This window comes from Dendropsophus ebraccatus, chromosome 5, assembly GCF_027789765.1.
Source record: "Dendropsophus ebraccatus isolate aDenEbr1 chromosome 5, aDenEbr1.pat, whole genome shotgun sequence".
Lineage (NCBI taxonomy): Eukaryota > Metazoa > Chordata > Amphibia > Anura > Hylidae > Dendropsophus > Dendropsophus ebraccatus.
The window spans coordinates 74,612,777-74,626,594 of record NC_091458.1 but is presented as its reverse complement, the minus strand read 5'-3'; the positions used below and the strand labels follow the sequence as shown (position 1 = coordinate 74,626,594).

Genomic DNA, 13,818 nt, shown 5'->3' with positions numbered 1-13,818 from the left:
AAATTCGAGTTTTTCATTTTTACTGTCTACTTTTGAATACTTTCCTCTAATACCTGTGGTGTCAAAATGCTCACCACACCCTAAGATGAATTCTTTGTGGGGGGCACTTTCTAAAATTGAAAGACTTGTGGGGAGATTTTACTCCGCTGGCACTACAGGGGCACTGCAAACGCACCTGGCGCTCAGAAACGTCTTCAGCAAAATCTGCACTGAAAATGCTTATTCGCGCTCCCTCCCTTCTGAGCCCCGCTGTGTGCCCCGTACAGTGGTTTATGCCCACTGTGTTAGTAATTTAGTTTTTTTTTTTCTCATGTTCCTTTTGAAAATGAGAAACTTTAATCTAAACGTATATATTATTGGAAAATTTTAATTTTCCATTTTTTTACGGCCTAATGGTGAACACTTTCCTCCAGCCACTGTAGGGTTAAAATGCTCATTATACCCCTAGATTAATTCTTTAAGGTGTCTAGTTTCCAAAATGGAGTCACTTATGGGGGTTACCAGTATACAAGCCTCCTAAATGTATTTAAAAAAAGAACTGGTCCCTAAAAAAGAAATCCGTTTTGGAAATCTCATGAAAATTTGATAATTTGCTGAAACACTTCTATGCCCCATAACACCCTAAAAAAGTAAAATATGTTTAACAAATTATGCCAGAATAAAGAAAACATTGATAATGTGATTTAGTAACTAATTTATGTACTATGACTTCCTTTTTTAAGAAGCAGAAAATTTCAAAGTTCATAAAATGCTAATTTTTCATATTTGATATTTTGATGTTTTTCACAAAAAACACACAAAGTAGTGACCAAAATTTTGCCACAAACATAAAGTGCCATATGTGACGTAAAAAAAATCTCAGAATCGCTAGCATATGTTAAAAGCATCACTGAGCTATAAGCGCATAAGGTGAGACAGGTCAGATTTTAAAAAATTAGCTTGGTCATTAAGGCCAAAACAGGCTTTAGAGGCAAGGGGTTAATGACACTATTTCATATAGTTACTATCTACAAAATGGCATCTTGCTTACCCTTGATATATGAAGGGGTATGCCAAATTGTGTGTTGTTTTTTTTAATCAGCTGGTGTCAGAAAATTGTACAGATTTGGAAATTTGTTCTATTAACCCCCCCCCCCCCCAACCTTTAAGTATTTATCAGCTGCCTAATGCCCTGCAGTAATGCTGCGTATACACGGAACGATTATCGTGCAAATTTGCACGATAACAATCTAATTGGAAAGATCGTACGTGTAAACGCAACAAGCGATTGAACGACGAGCGAGAAATCGGTTCATTTTGATCTTTGAACATGTTGTTAAATTGTCGTTCGCAAAAAATTCGCAGATCGTTCCGTGTAAACAGTCGTTCACCTATTTTACCTATGTGCGAGATAGGCTTAAGCGATCGCAAAACAAATTTTCCGTACGATATATCGTTATGTCTAAACGCTGATTGTTATAAAAGAAAAATCGTTACTTCGAAGTCTTTAATCCTATGATCGGGCGAATTATCGTTCCGTGTAAATGTAGCATTAGTCCAGTTTTCTTCCTAATCTGACACAGTGCTCTATGTTGCCAATCTTTGTCCATGTCAGAAGAAAGCCTCTCCTGCTTTGGACAGTTACTTTTTCCAGTAAGGGAGACACCTAGTGGCTCCTTTTTATTGCATTATATTTGATATAGGGAACAAAATTATTTAGGGATTTAGCATTATTTATTGGTAATGACCGTGTTCATTTAAAGGCTTAAGGGTGCGTTTACACAGGCAGATTTAGCTGACAGCTCTTTGAAGCCAAAACCAGGAACAGGCTATAAACAGAGATCAGATCATAAAGGAAAGCCTGGGATCTATCCTCTTTTCAAATTAATTCCTGTCTTTGGCTTCCAAAACCTGTCAGATAAATTTTTCTGTGTAAACGCACCCTAAGATTTTTAAATAGAAATACAATAGTACCCTGGTTTAAGAGAAACTTGGTTTAGGATCGTTTTGGTTTAAGAGCTCACAGTTTTTTAAAATTGTGACTTGGTTTAACAGCTTTGCTTTGGTTTAAGAGCTCCCTGTACTGGGTGAGTGGGGGAGGGGCATGGTCTGCATAGCGGGGTCTACAGCTCTGTACTCTGACCAAGGAAGTCTCCCTCACCTTCCAAATCATAGCAGATCCACTTCAGGCTGGGGCTTACATCAGGGAACAGGATTGTGGGGGTAATCTCTCCATAGCTGTAACCCCTCTCTCCCCGGACAGAGAGTGCTGCATGTATGTGCCCACATCTGTCCTGCTCATTCCTTCCTGCTCCCTGCAGTCTCTGTCAGCCCTTGTGTTTCCCATGCTCTCCATTACTGTACAGTAACTTATAATATCACATATTCTGCTGTTTCTGAATGTTTGTTTCATTAGTTTTACATGTTATTCAGAATAATAATCATTATTTGGGGTGTGGAACCAATTGTCTGCATTTCTATAATTTCTTATGGGAAAATTTGCTTTGGTTTAAGATTGGATTTGGATTACAAGCACGGTCCCAGAACAAATTATGCTTGTAATCCAAGGCACCACTGTAAAACTAGTCTATTACTTTTTGTCTGAAAAAAATAAATAAATCTCTGGGGTTCCCCTTTAAAGGGGTACTCCAGAAGGGAGGCATTTTTTGCGGTATCACTGGGGAGGGGGTGGACGAAGAAAATATCTATTTAACTCCTGGCTTCAGTGCAGGGATCTGCATCACAGTGCTCCTATCCCTGGTCTCTGGCAACTCGCGTCTCCTAGGGATCTTTAGACCTGACGTTGGCAGGCAGGTGTGGCGGGGTCCTGCCTCTGCTGCTGAATGGCTGAGCAGGCCTGCCAATGTCACATCTAGTCTCAAGTTCCCTCTGAGGCATAAGCGACCGGAGCATTGTGATGCAGGCCCCTGCGCTTGAGCTGGGTAGGTAAGTGCATTTCATTGTCTTCATCCACCCTGTCCCCAGTTATAGTGAAAAAAGTGTCCCTCATGTAGTTCCCCTTTAAGGTGCGTTCACACGTACAGAATCCGCAGCAGATCTGCAGCAGATTTAATTGCCCAGATTTTATTTGCTTTGAATATGCATCTTCAAATCTGCACCATCAAATTTGCTGCAGATCTGCTGCGGGTCCTGTAGGTGTGAATACACCCTAAAGGCTAGTTAGCAAACATAGCAAAGAAAGTATGTAGAGGAAGTTTGTTTAACTGAAAAAATATTATATATGTATGTTAGAAGAAGAAATTTCCAGCAGGAGATTTGGACATTTTCAAATATATCCTTAGCACTCAAGTTGCAGACATAGAAGAGCAACAGAAAAAAGAACCTGTCAGACTGCAGCAAAGTCTTGGTTTACATTTAACATGAACTGTTTCTAGGCTAGCAAATCTTTCTGTATATTCACTGCCTGCATTGTCAGAAAGCAGAAATGTTTATATTATAGGCAGAAGTATCATGGGTCATAAAACCCCAAATCAGAATGTGTTTGTGGCTTCTGTATTAGAAACACTAGGTGGATAGAAAATTTGACTTGAAAGCGTAAAATTGTAATTGTAGTGGAGGCCTCGGAGGCTGGCAATCGTAAAACTGCTTCCAATATATATGACTCATCCCAGTTGATTTTCCCACACAGTAGATTTATTGTCTATGCAGCAAATTCAGAAAATGTGTTTCTCATGAAGATTTGCAACAGTTGTCATTGTTGACAAGTGGCTCTTTGTTCATTTAAAGGACTACTAAACCTAAAATATAAGCTGTCTCCTATAAAAGGCGACAAGATCTTCCCTGGTAAATATATATGTAAAAGTTCCCTGCAGTTGACAGAACATGAAATGTTTGACTCTACAAGAATAAATATCTGCTGTGGCTTTGTATAGCAGGGAACTTAAAAAAAATATTTCTAATTTGCAGTACATTAAAAGGGTTTCCTAAGGCGTAAACTATTTTAACAGGGCTCTGGATGCTATAAAAAAAAAGTATACTCACCAGCCAGATGATGCTGCTACCATTCTGATCGTCCCAGGGTCCTTAATGCTTATTACTTTCTAGTGATGTGCCAATACTCATGAAAATGCCTAGTCTTTTGTCACAGTGGCTTATCACAAGGAAGTGGCATGCAGCAGGAAGTGGTAAAATAGTAGAAATAGTAACAGAGGATCTGTCAGGTGAGTAAACATTATTATTATTATTATTATTATTATTAATTCAATGACACAATCTGTAGGTCCCTTGAAGCGCTTGCTATGACTAGACCATGTGCCTAAATAAAGCGGATTGGGATGTACCATTGTACCCTCAAGTACATTGCTTTTATTTTATTTTTGTAACATTAGCCAATTGGCACCAGCATGTGGAACCCAGTGGTGCAGTCCTCCTTTTTTTTTCTTTTTTTTTTTTTTTTTTAATGCCACCAGGTAAGCATGCCTGGTGCCAGTCTTTTCATGTGCAGCAGCCCGGCTTAGAGCATCTATTGATTCTACTGGAACTACATCACAGAGGGGATGTCATAGACTTCTATTGCCTATCCCGTACCACAATTGCAATCCTCATTGGGACATGTCCTATTTTATTGACTGAACGGATTGCAGATCTGGTAAAGAGAGGAATGTTTGAATAGCACAACAGAAATTAATGGGCAATAAGTTGACCCACGATTGGCGCCACCTTGCTGGACGTGTAAATGAGGCCTTTGCTGACTGCTGTAGCAGAATTTTACTAGAGGCTTATATAGGTAGGAAGTTCTATAGGTAGGCATCTCAAACTAGCATTAGGAAACCCAGGAGTAGGATGGCCAATTCATCTAGAAAGTAACTGATTCATAGCAAAGTCTTTTGGCATACATAATAGTGACCTCACATGATCAAAGAACTGAACATGCACCTCCAAGGTTGCATACAAGAAATTGTTATAAGACTGAGATCCTGCAGTAATTGCACTAATATATATGAAGATGAGCTGTACTGTTGACTAGTTTCAATTCCGTTTCTCCGGTGTTTTGGTTGATCTCCCTGAGGTCAAACATCATTCTCTTGAATACACTTACAAGGTTTTGCTTCCCGCTAGCCAGGATCCTGCGCCACACTGATAAGGGGCAAATACCTCGAAACAGCTCTCTTTGAACATGGATACCTTGCTGAGGTATTCTGCAAGTCCTGTCATTTTTTGATTGTGGCTTGTTGGAAGGTGGTTTCCTTGACTGGAGATCCCCTTTGGCTTGGTTGTTCCTTCCTCGAGGAAGGTCTGGCTAGCTCACTGAAGTTGAGAAACGTGATGGTGTCTCTGCAGTGCTTTTTGCATATTGATTTCCCAGGGGGCAATGTTCCTTGAGTCACTGATGTTGAGAAACACCTGATGGTATCTGTGGTGTTTTGGTTAATCTCCTTGAAGTCAACTAACATTCTCATGAAAAATTGTACAGACTCTGACTCCAGCTTTAAAAAAAACTAAATCTTTCAACAATTTATAATTGAGTTTTCATTTTAATTTTATTAATGTTCCTTCTTAATATATTTTGTTTTATCAATCTAAGGACCTTTTTTTACAACAACTACTTTCTCACGTACATTTAGTTACAAAGGGGGAAGCCTTTCCTCCATATATCAGTAATAAAGCAGCGGCATTATTAGATAGGGTTAATTGGAGAAGTTGGCGGTCACTCTTTGGCAGCTATTTTTTGAGCTGGAAGAATTCATGGTGTGGGGGGAAATCTGTGCTGTTCTCTTCCTGGTTGCTGGGTGATTGTGTATGAGCAGCAGTGTAATATGAAGAAATCCTGTGTAATATGGAGAAGAAAGAGAAGAAGCAGCAGCCATAAGTAGTGTAGCAGTGAATTCTGTCCTCAATGTTGTATTTTCTCTCTGGGAGAAGATTGTGTGTTTTTCTTCAGTGTGCTATGGCTGCAGCAGGTTGTGTGTGTGTCTGTGGCTGCAGCCGGCTGAATGTGTGTTAGAGAGAGTTAGAAATTAAAAGGATATTCTGGGCAACATTGAAAAATTCAGGGGGGACAGAGGGCAGTAGGATCATAAAAAAGAGGTCCTAATTACCTGTCCCCATGCCACTGCAGTTTTTCTTTTTGTACAGTAAATATGTACTGTAGTTAGAAACATAGAAGATTGTCAGCAGGAAAGGATCACCTAGTCTAATCTAGTTTTGCGCTCTTTAGGACATGGTGGCTGGAGACTGACTGCATCCACTGCACACAACGAGAAGAATTTGCTTGATGACTTGTTGCAAGATAGATGAAAGAGCATTAGTTGCATCTTCTTAGACTTTTGAGCCGGAGCACTTTACCTGCTGCAAATGGACTCACAGCCAGTAGAAGTACTCTGGCATGAAACATGTTGCTGCAGCGTGTTCTAGATTTACCTACCCTGATTTTGAATTCTTTGAATAAAGTCTTAGAAGATACAACTAATGGTGAGTGCCATATTTTTCTTCTGTCTTGCAACAAGTTATCTCAGCCTGTATTTATATGATCACCTTCATAGTATCCTGGACGTTGTATGTTGTGGATAATTCATCTAGATTCGGCGTTTCATCAGGAGTCTAAGTGTAGTGTTGGGCACGGACTTCTACATGTGCACTTAAGAATTTGCGTTATATCGTTGCCTTATGGACTCCAGTCACTCCAGGATCATGTAGGACATTATGAAAAAGCTGCTAGGCCGGGTCGATGTTACACTAGGTTGACAAATAACTCCCCTGGTGTCTGACTGGCTATTTATAAAGGAGTTGGAAATAATCAGTCTGAATTGAAGTCGGAGCTGCAGCTTACCGACTCCACAGCCATAGAGGCAGCACTCAGGGATTTACCCTCTAGCTTTAAAGTGTGCCTGTGATGACGCCGCACTGATGAATCATTGGTGAGTTCCTCTCTTCAATGGGGATCACGCACTTAATGGTCTCATTGCATAAAGACTCAAACTTCTGGGTGAAGAGAGAAACTTCCCCTTCTACATGGTTTTGGACTTGGATACAGATTCTGTGTTCTGTGCACTTTCCTGGATTTTTGAGCTGAAATTCTACTACAGTCATGGCCAAAAGTTTTGAGAATGACACAAATATTATGTTTTCACTTGATCTGCTGCCCTCTGATTTTTATGTATGTTTGTCAGATGTTTTTATCGCATACAGAAATATAATTGCAATCATATTATGAGTAACAAAAGCTTATATTGACAGAATGAGTTAATGCAGCTAGTCAATATTTGCAGTGTTGACCCTTCTTCTTCAGGACCTCTGCAATTCTGCCTGGCATGCTCTCAATCAACTTCTGGACCAAATTCTGACTGGAGAGAAGTGGCTTTTTTGCTGCCCTCCTTGAGACCAAGCCTTGCTCCAAGAGTCTTCACCTCACAGTGTGTACAGATGCACTCACACCTGCCTGCTGCCATTCCTGAGCAAGCTCTGCACTGCTGGTAGCCCGATCCCGCAGCTGAAACACTTTTAAGAGACTGTACTGGCGCTTGGTCCTTCTTGGGCGCCCTGGAGCCTTTTTGGCAACAATGGAACCTCTCTGCTTGAAGTTCTTGATGATGCAATAGATTGACTGAGGTGCAACCTTTCTAGCTGCGATATTCTTCCCTGTTAGGCCATTTTTGTTGTTGACTATGTTGACTGCATGTGTTTCTTTAGAGATAACAATGGTTAACAGAAGAGAAACAATGATGCCAAGCACCAGCCTCCTTTTAAAGTGTCCAGTGGTGTCATTCTCAATCATGACAGATTGATGTCCAGCCCTGTCCTCATCAACACCCACACCTGTGTTAATGGAGCAATCACTGAAACGATGTTAGCTGGTCCTTTTAAGGCAGGGCTGCAATGATGTTGAAATGTGTTTTGGGGGATAAAGTACATTTTCTAGGCAAATATTGACTTTGCAAGTAATTGCTGTTAAGCTAATCACTGTTTATAACATTCTGGAGTGTATGCAAATTTTAAAAACTGAAGCAGTAGACTTAATATTTGCATCATTCTCAAAACTTTTTGCCATGACTACACCCCACATATATGAGAGAGAGGGGTAAGCCTTTTCCATTTAATATATAAATGACATCACACTGCACACAATGTAGTTCATGTAAAATTTTGTACAGTATTATGCTTCTTGTGCGCCTCTGTGGGGGAAGCTGGAGATTGTTGAATGCTTTGTCATTAAAGTGACTGTACCACCAGGCCCAGGCTGAAGCACTGGAGGCGGCCGACTTACCCTTAGTGGGAGGAAACCCTAGCCCCTCTATGACGTGACTCCATTAGAATCAATGGAACCCTATCATAGAGGGGCGGGGGTTTCCTCCCACTAAGGGTGGGTCGGCCCGCCTCCAGTGCTTCAGCCTGGGCCTGGTGGTACAGTCACTTTAAACTCTTTGCAGTGAAAAGAACAATGTGTAACTATTATCTTTCCCTGGTGGCAGGATACATTGTAAAAATCCTGACACCAATCATCTGCAGGCTTACGTCATAGATGGAAATTTTCAAGCAGCGCCATTGATTGCATTATAAACAACGTTGCTGAAAGTATGTCTTCTCTGGTGACTGCCTGCACAAAAAAAAAAAAAACGTTTTGCATGGTCGCCATTTGCTTTTTTGTAGAGCACAAAGTTGGCATGGTTTAGACACCTTCATAGGGTGTTTTATTTTGATCGAAGGAGTTTTACAATGGGGCCCACGTGGACTCACATTTGCATATTGCATATCGCCTTTGATACAAAACTAGAGATGCATGAACCGGTTTGCACAAGCCATTGCCCTTTGAATCCCACTGCTTGGAGAAAGTGAATGCAGCCATAGGCTGTATCCATGTTTTTCCAGGCAGTCCTCGTGCCGAATTCACATTCTCCAGGTGGAAGGATAAAAATGCTAACCAGCTAATAGTATACTTAAAGCAATTCTGTACCCACAATCTGACCCCTCCTAACCAATTGTACGTTCAGATAGCTGGTTTTAATCCAAGATCTGTCCTGTGGTCCGTTTGGCAGGTGATGCAGTTATTGTCCTGAAAAAAATACTTAAAAATTTGAAGCCCGTGCCAAACCGGAGTTTCTGTTCCCTAACTTTGCACCACCCCTCCGTCTCTCCTCCCCACCCTCTAAATCGTTAGGAATGCCACTGGAAAATTTTCTACATGCTGAACATTGCACAGGTCCTTAGCTATCCAGCCCATGTGCCTGGCTGCCACAGGTGGGGAATAGCAGGCAATCTGCCTGGAGCATTCTTAATGATTAGGAGGTAGGAGAGGAGGGACAGAGGTTGTGCAAAGTTAGGACACAGATACTTCCGTTTAGCACGGGCTTCAAGTTTAAAAGTATTTATTTAGGACAATAACTGCATCACCTGCCGAACGGACCGCAGGACAGATCTTGGATTAAAACCAGCTATCCGAAGGTACAAATGGTTTGGGGGCGGGGGTGGGGTGGGGGGCAGATTGTGGGTACAGAGTCGCTTTAACCTAGAACTGGTTTTGAAAAATGTACCAATCACTTCGGGACCGCAGCAGGATACACTGAAAGTACAATTAAACTGCAATTAATCTCCATTCACAATTTAGTTGCAAAACACTCAAATTGGAGAAAGTGGCCATGTTTTTCTAATGCTGAATAACCCCTTTAAGACGCAAGCGGATTGTGGGCGCACAGAGGTGCAATACACACCTTCAGGATTTTTTCAGGGTACCCTGAAGTGAAGGCTTCACACAATGTAAATATAAGTGCAAATTAGTCACGATACCAGAATTTTGAGTTCAGTCAGTACAAACCAATTTAAGTTCTTTTAATTTTATTACTTTAAAAAATAGTTTCCATTGTTTAAAATGTGATTACAAATTGCCCTGCTGTAACTCCTAACACTTTGACATTTTTTAGCCTATATGGCTATGATTTTTTGTGCCTTGATCTGTAGTTTTAATTAGTACTACGTTTTTATGTGATACTGAACTTGGTGTTTTTTTTTGCGCTTGCTCTGTTAACCGTGTGTGATCAGGAAGGTAATAATTTTATAGTAAGGACAATAACACTCCAGCTATGTGGGGACAATAGGGATTGTAGTTATTTAACACACACCAGCTATCAGGGGGATGATGGGGACTGTAGTCATGTAACACACAACAGCTATCGGGGATGATGGGGGTTGTAGTCATGTAACACACACTTAAGCTATCAGAGGGATAGTGGGGATGGTAATCACGTAACACACTTACGCTATTTGGGGATGGTGGGGGTTGTAGACATGTAACACTAGCTATCTGGGGATGATGGGAGTTGTAGTCATTTAACACACACCAGCTATCAGGGGGATGATGGGGACTGAGTCATGTAACACACACTTCAGTTATTGGGATGATGAGGGTTGTAGTTGCACTTTTCCTGCTTTCAAGGCATGGTGATTTAGATTTGGGCAGCAGGGTAATCTGCAGGTTTCAGCCCCCCTCCCCCCGTCAGATCATGGGAGACCACCTGTTCATCCCCCACTGATTTCTGCCCAAGGAGTTATCTGAGGGCCCCGGCTGCTCCTCCTCACAGTCCTGCGGCCCCCACCTCACAGTGCAGCCAGATGGAGTGGCCGCATCTCCTCCAGCCTTCTCCTCTGTCCTCCTCTCCCGACTCCCGCTCTCCCTCTTCAGCCTCCTTACCTTCTCTCCTCTCTCCCGGACCTCTCGCTCTCCCTCTTCAGCCTCCTCACCTCAAGCCTTCTCTGTTCTCCTCTCAGGGCCTCCCGCTCTCCTCTGTGCAGCTCCTCATGCCACATAAATCATTTCCCTGATAACAGAGTCTGGCTGAGCCGGACCGTATTATCCGAGAGACACCGGCAGCAGGGGTCTATTTGAAATTGGGCTATTTGAAATTGGCGCCGCCGGGAACAGAGGGAGAGAGAGCAGGGGGAGGCACATAGAGAATACGGCCTTTAGACAGAAGTAACAAATAGTATTTGTCTTTATTTTGTGTTATATATATTTTTTTTAAATATTGTGCACTGTATCTCTTACTCGGAATAGATTATTTCCCTTTAACTCCTTATTAAGTTAATAATCATCTTTCATTTAGTTTATTTTCTTTTGTTTAGGTGCTTGTAATTGGTTTAGTTTTGAACATGAAAATCTACAGCAGTTATCTAAATTGCTGCTTCAAAAATCAATATCTGTCTGCGAAACTGAAGCTACATCTAATCAGCAAAAGTGTTTGAAGAATTGTCATACTTGAAAGACCATTCTAATTTAATAGGTGAGGGTGTGGGATCTGAAAGCCAAGTTTGGTGAGAAGATGACCAGTGGAAAAGAGAGATGGATCTCTGAGGGGAAAATATAGCCCGAGTGGTGTGTAAAAGGACCATGTTCACAAATATACCAGCTATTCCATTGCATATAAATAAAGCCAGGGCACGTATCTATAAGGTTTTGATGCTTGCTTGTGCACGCAGATATTGCCCATAAACCCAACCATTTTATCTTTTAAAGAGTAGGTTACATTTCAACAGCATTTCATAGTTGGCTTCTCTTGATATAGGATATAGTGCTGCATGTGTAATTCATGTTAGCGCAGAACTTGCATCTTCCTGCAGGTGTTTTCTTTCCAAGAGATGAAGGAGTAAGGTTCCATTTACACAGAAAGATTATCTGACAGATTATCTGCAAAAGATTTGAAGCCACAGCCAGGAATGGATTTAAAGAGGAAGAATCTCCGGCTTTCCTTTATGACCTGATCTCTGTTTATAGTCTGTTTCTGGCTTTAGCTTTAAAGTGACACCGTCACCCCCTTTCTGCATTCTGACATCTCTACACAGGTATAAAGGGTAAATTTAGCGTTTTTCATACCTTATTTCATATCATACGTCATGGTGTTTGTTCAAGTAAAAAGTGTCCTTTTATCAACTGCAGATTGTATTAAGTGGGCGTGGCCTCACAGCATTAGCGCCACTTAGCCCCGCCCACAACGGCACCATTGGTTCCACCCCCTTGACGCCCATTGGTTGCCCGACGTACAGGGGACGGGGTCTAGACCTTTCTGCCAGCCTGTTCCAATGGTCGACGAGGGGGAGGGGCCAACTGTGGGGGGGACTAAGTGGTGCTAATGCCGTGAGGCCCCGCCCACTTAACACAATCTGCAGTTGATAAAAGATGACTTTTTACTTGAACAAGCACCATGACGTATAATATAAAATAAGGTATGAAAACCGCTAAATTTACCCTTTACACCTGTGTAGAGATGTCAGAATGCAAAAAGGAGGTGACAGTGTCACTTTAAGTCTTTGCCAGATAATTTTTCTGTGTAAATGAACATCACACATGTGTACTGTGTGGGCTCTGAACTTTGTTTAGCTTTGGTAACTGGGGAAAAAACTAAAGAGCATTTACTTTCCTTCCTTGCTCCACTCCACTGCCACCATTACTTAGCTCCTGTCCCCGCTGTGCAGTTCTTCTGGGTTGCTTGAGAAGGCCCCTATGGTGAAAAAAGAATTAAAATCTTTTAACTAGAGATGTGTGTGTGGGTGTGTGTGTGTGTGTTAGGCCAGTTAATAAGTCTGTAATATACAAAATTACGTACAAATATGCAGGTCTGTGGAAGACTTCATTTGAAGAGGAGATAGAACGTTGTGGAACAATATTTTGCTCCATTGGCATATTTTTATGGATTATTTTTTTTTAACAAAGTAATGCCATTTTTGGAGAAAATTTTTGGTCTGCTTGAGAACATGTCATCTTAAAATATTATAATTTTAATTTTCAGGAGAAAAACTGAAATTCGTTTTGTCAAATTTCCTAATTAAAGGAGCACTCCGGATGGAAACCTTTTTTAATATATGCCCGGGGATAGCTCATTTGAAAATAATAAAAGGCACTTAACTCCCTGGCTCCCACAGTGCCACTGATATCTTACTGATCTGTCCTACTGTTTGTCCGTGTCTGGGTCCGTGATATTGTATGCCTGTCCCAGTAACTGGCCGGCTGGTCAGGCCTGCAATGTCACAGTCCCAAGAATGGGCCGAAAACAGCAGGATGGATTGGTAAGATACCGGCGGTGCCGTTGGGACCCAGGGAGGTGAGTGCACTTTATTAAAAAGAAAAAGGCTCCCACCGGAGTACCCCTTTAACTTAGTAATATTTAACAACTACGTACAGTATTACATTTATCTAAAGCACTTACACTGAAAGTGGATACATAATAAAGTACAAGGCTAAGGCTGCTTTCATACATAGTGAAGAAAGCTTACGTTTGAGAGAGGCTTGACCAGTAAACAATATACGCAAAATAATAAATTACTAAACACTTTTTTTTTCTTTTACCTTTTGTATGTGTGAGATGCTTATTGGAGGAAATATTAGAACTCTCTAAATCCCATGAAATAAGATGTACTTTAATAATCGCCAAAATTAGATTTATTTTTTCTATCTGAATACTTGAGTGGAACTCTTGTTTATAAAGCGACGTTTGGTGATCACTATACAAGATGTAGTTTATAAAATGCGACATTGTTTGCAGCAATTAATCAAATCTTCCTTTTATTTGCAGTTGGATAGATTTGCCAGCATTAGAATTCCTGGAAGCAGAAAAGATCGGCCTAATTTGCATTATGTGAAGAGCTGTAACACTGGCAGCGAGTGGTCCACATCTTCAGAATATGAAGACTTTCCTCCAAAGCAGCTGTCTGAAAAAGAAGTCTTGGCGCTTTTTGAGAAAATGATGGTAAGTGATTTTTTGTGTGAATTATGCTGTTTGCGTTGCTAAACTTTGTGTTAATGTATGGTTCATTTAAGGGAAGTGTCTTATCTGAGTGGTGTTCATAGCCCTATTTCCAACTCTGCTTGTGCTTGGTATTCTACCAAACGCCTTG

At 41.1% G+C, this 13,818-nt stretch overlaps 1 protein-coding gene across 4 annotated transcripts in view; it reads left to right on the top strand.

Moving 5' to 3' along the window:
• Positions 1-13,818, top strand: part of DIAPH3 (diaphanous related formin 3) — a 582,937-nt gene that overhangs the window by 80,972 nt on the left and 488,147 nt on the right. For all 4 annotated transcript variants that reach the window (XM_069970593.1, XM_069970591.1, XM_069970592.1 and 1 more), the window contains one exon: positions 13,497-13,670. In XM_069970593.1, the coding sequence (XP_069826694.1) occupies positions 13,665-13,670 (6 nt within the window). In that variant the 5' untranslated portion in view covers positions 13,497-13,664. The remainder of the gene's footprint in view (positions 1-13,496; positions 13,671-13,818) is intronic.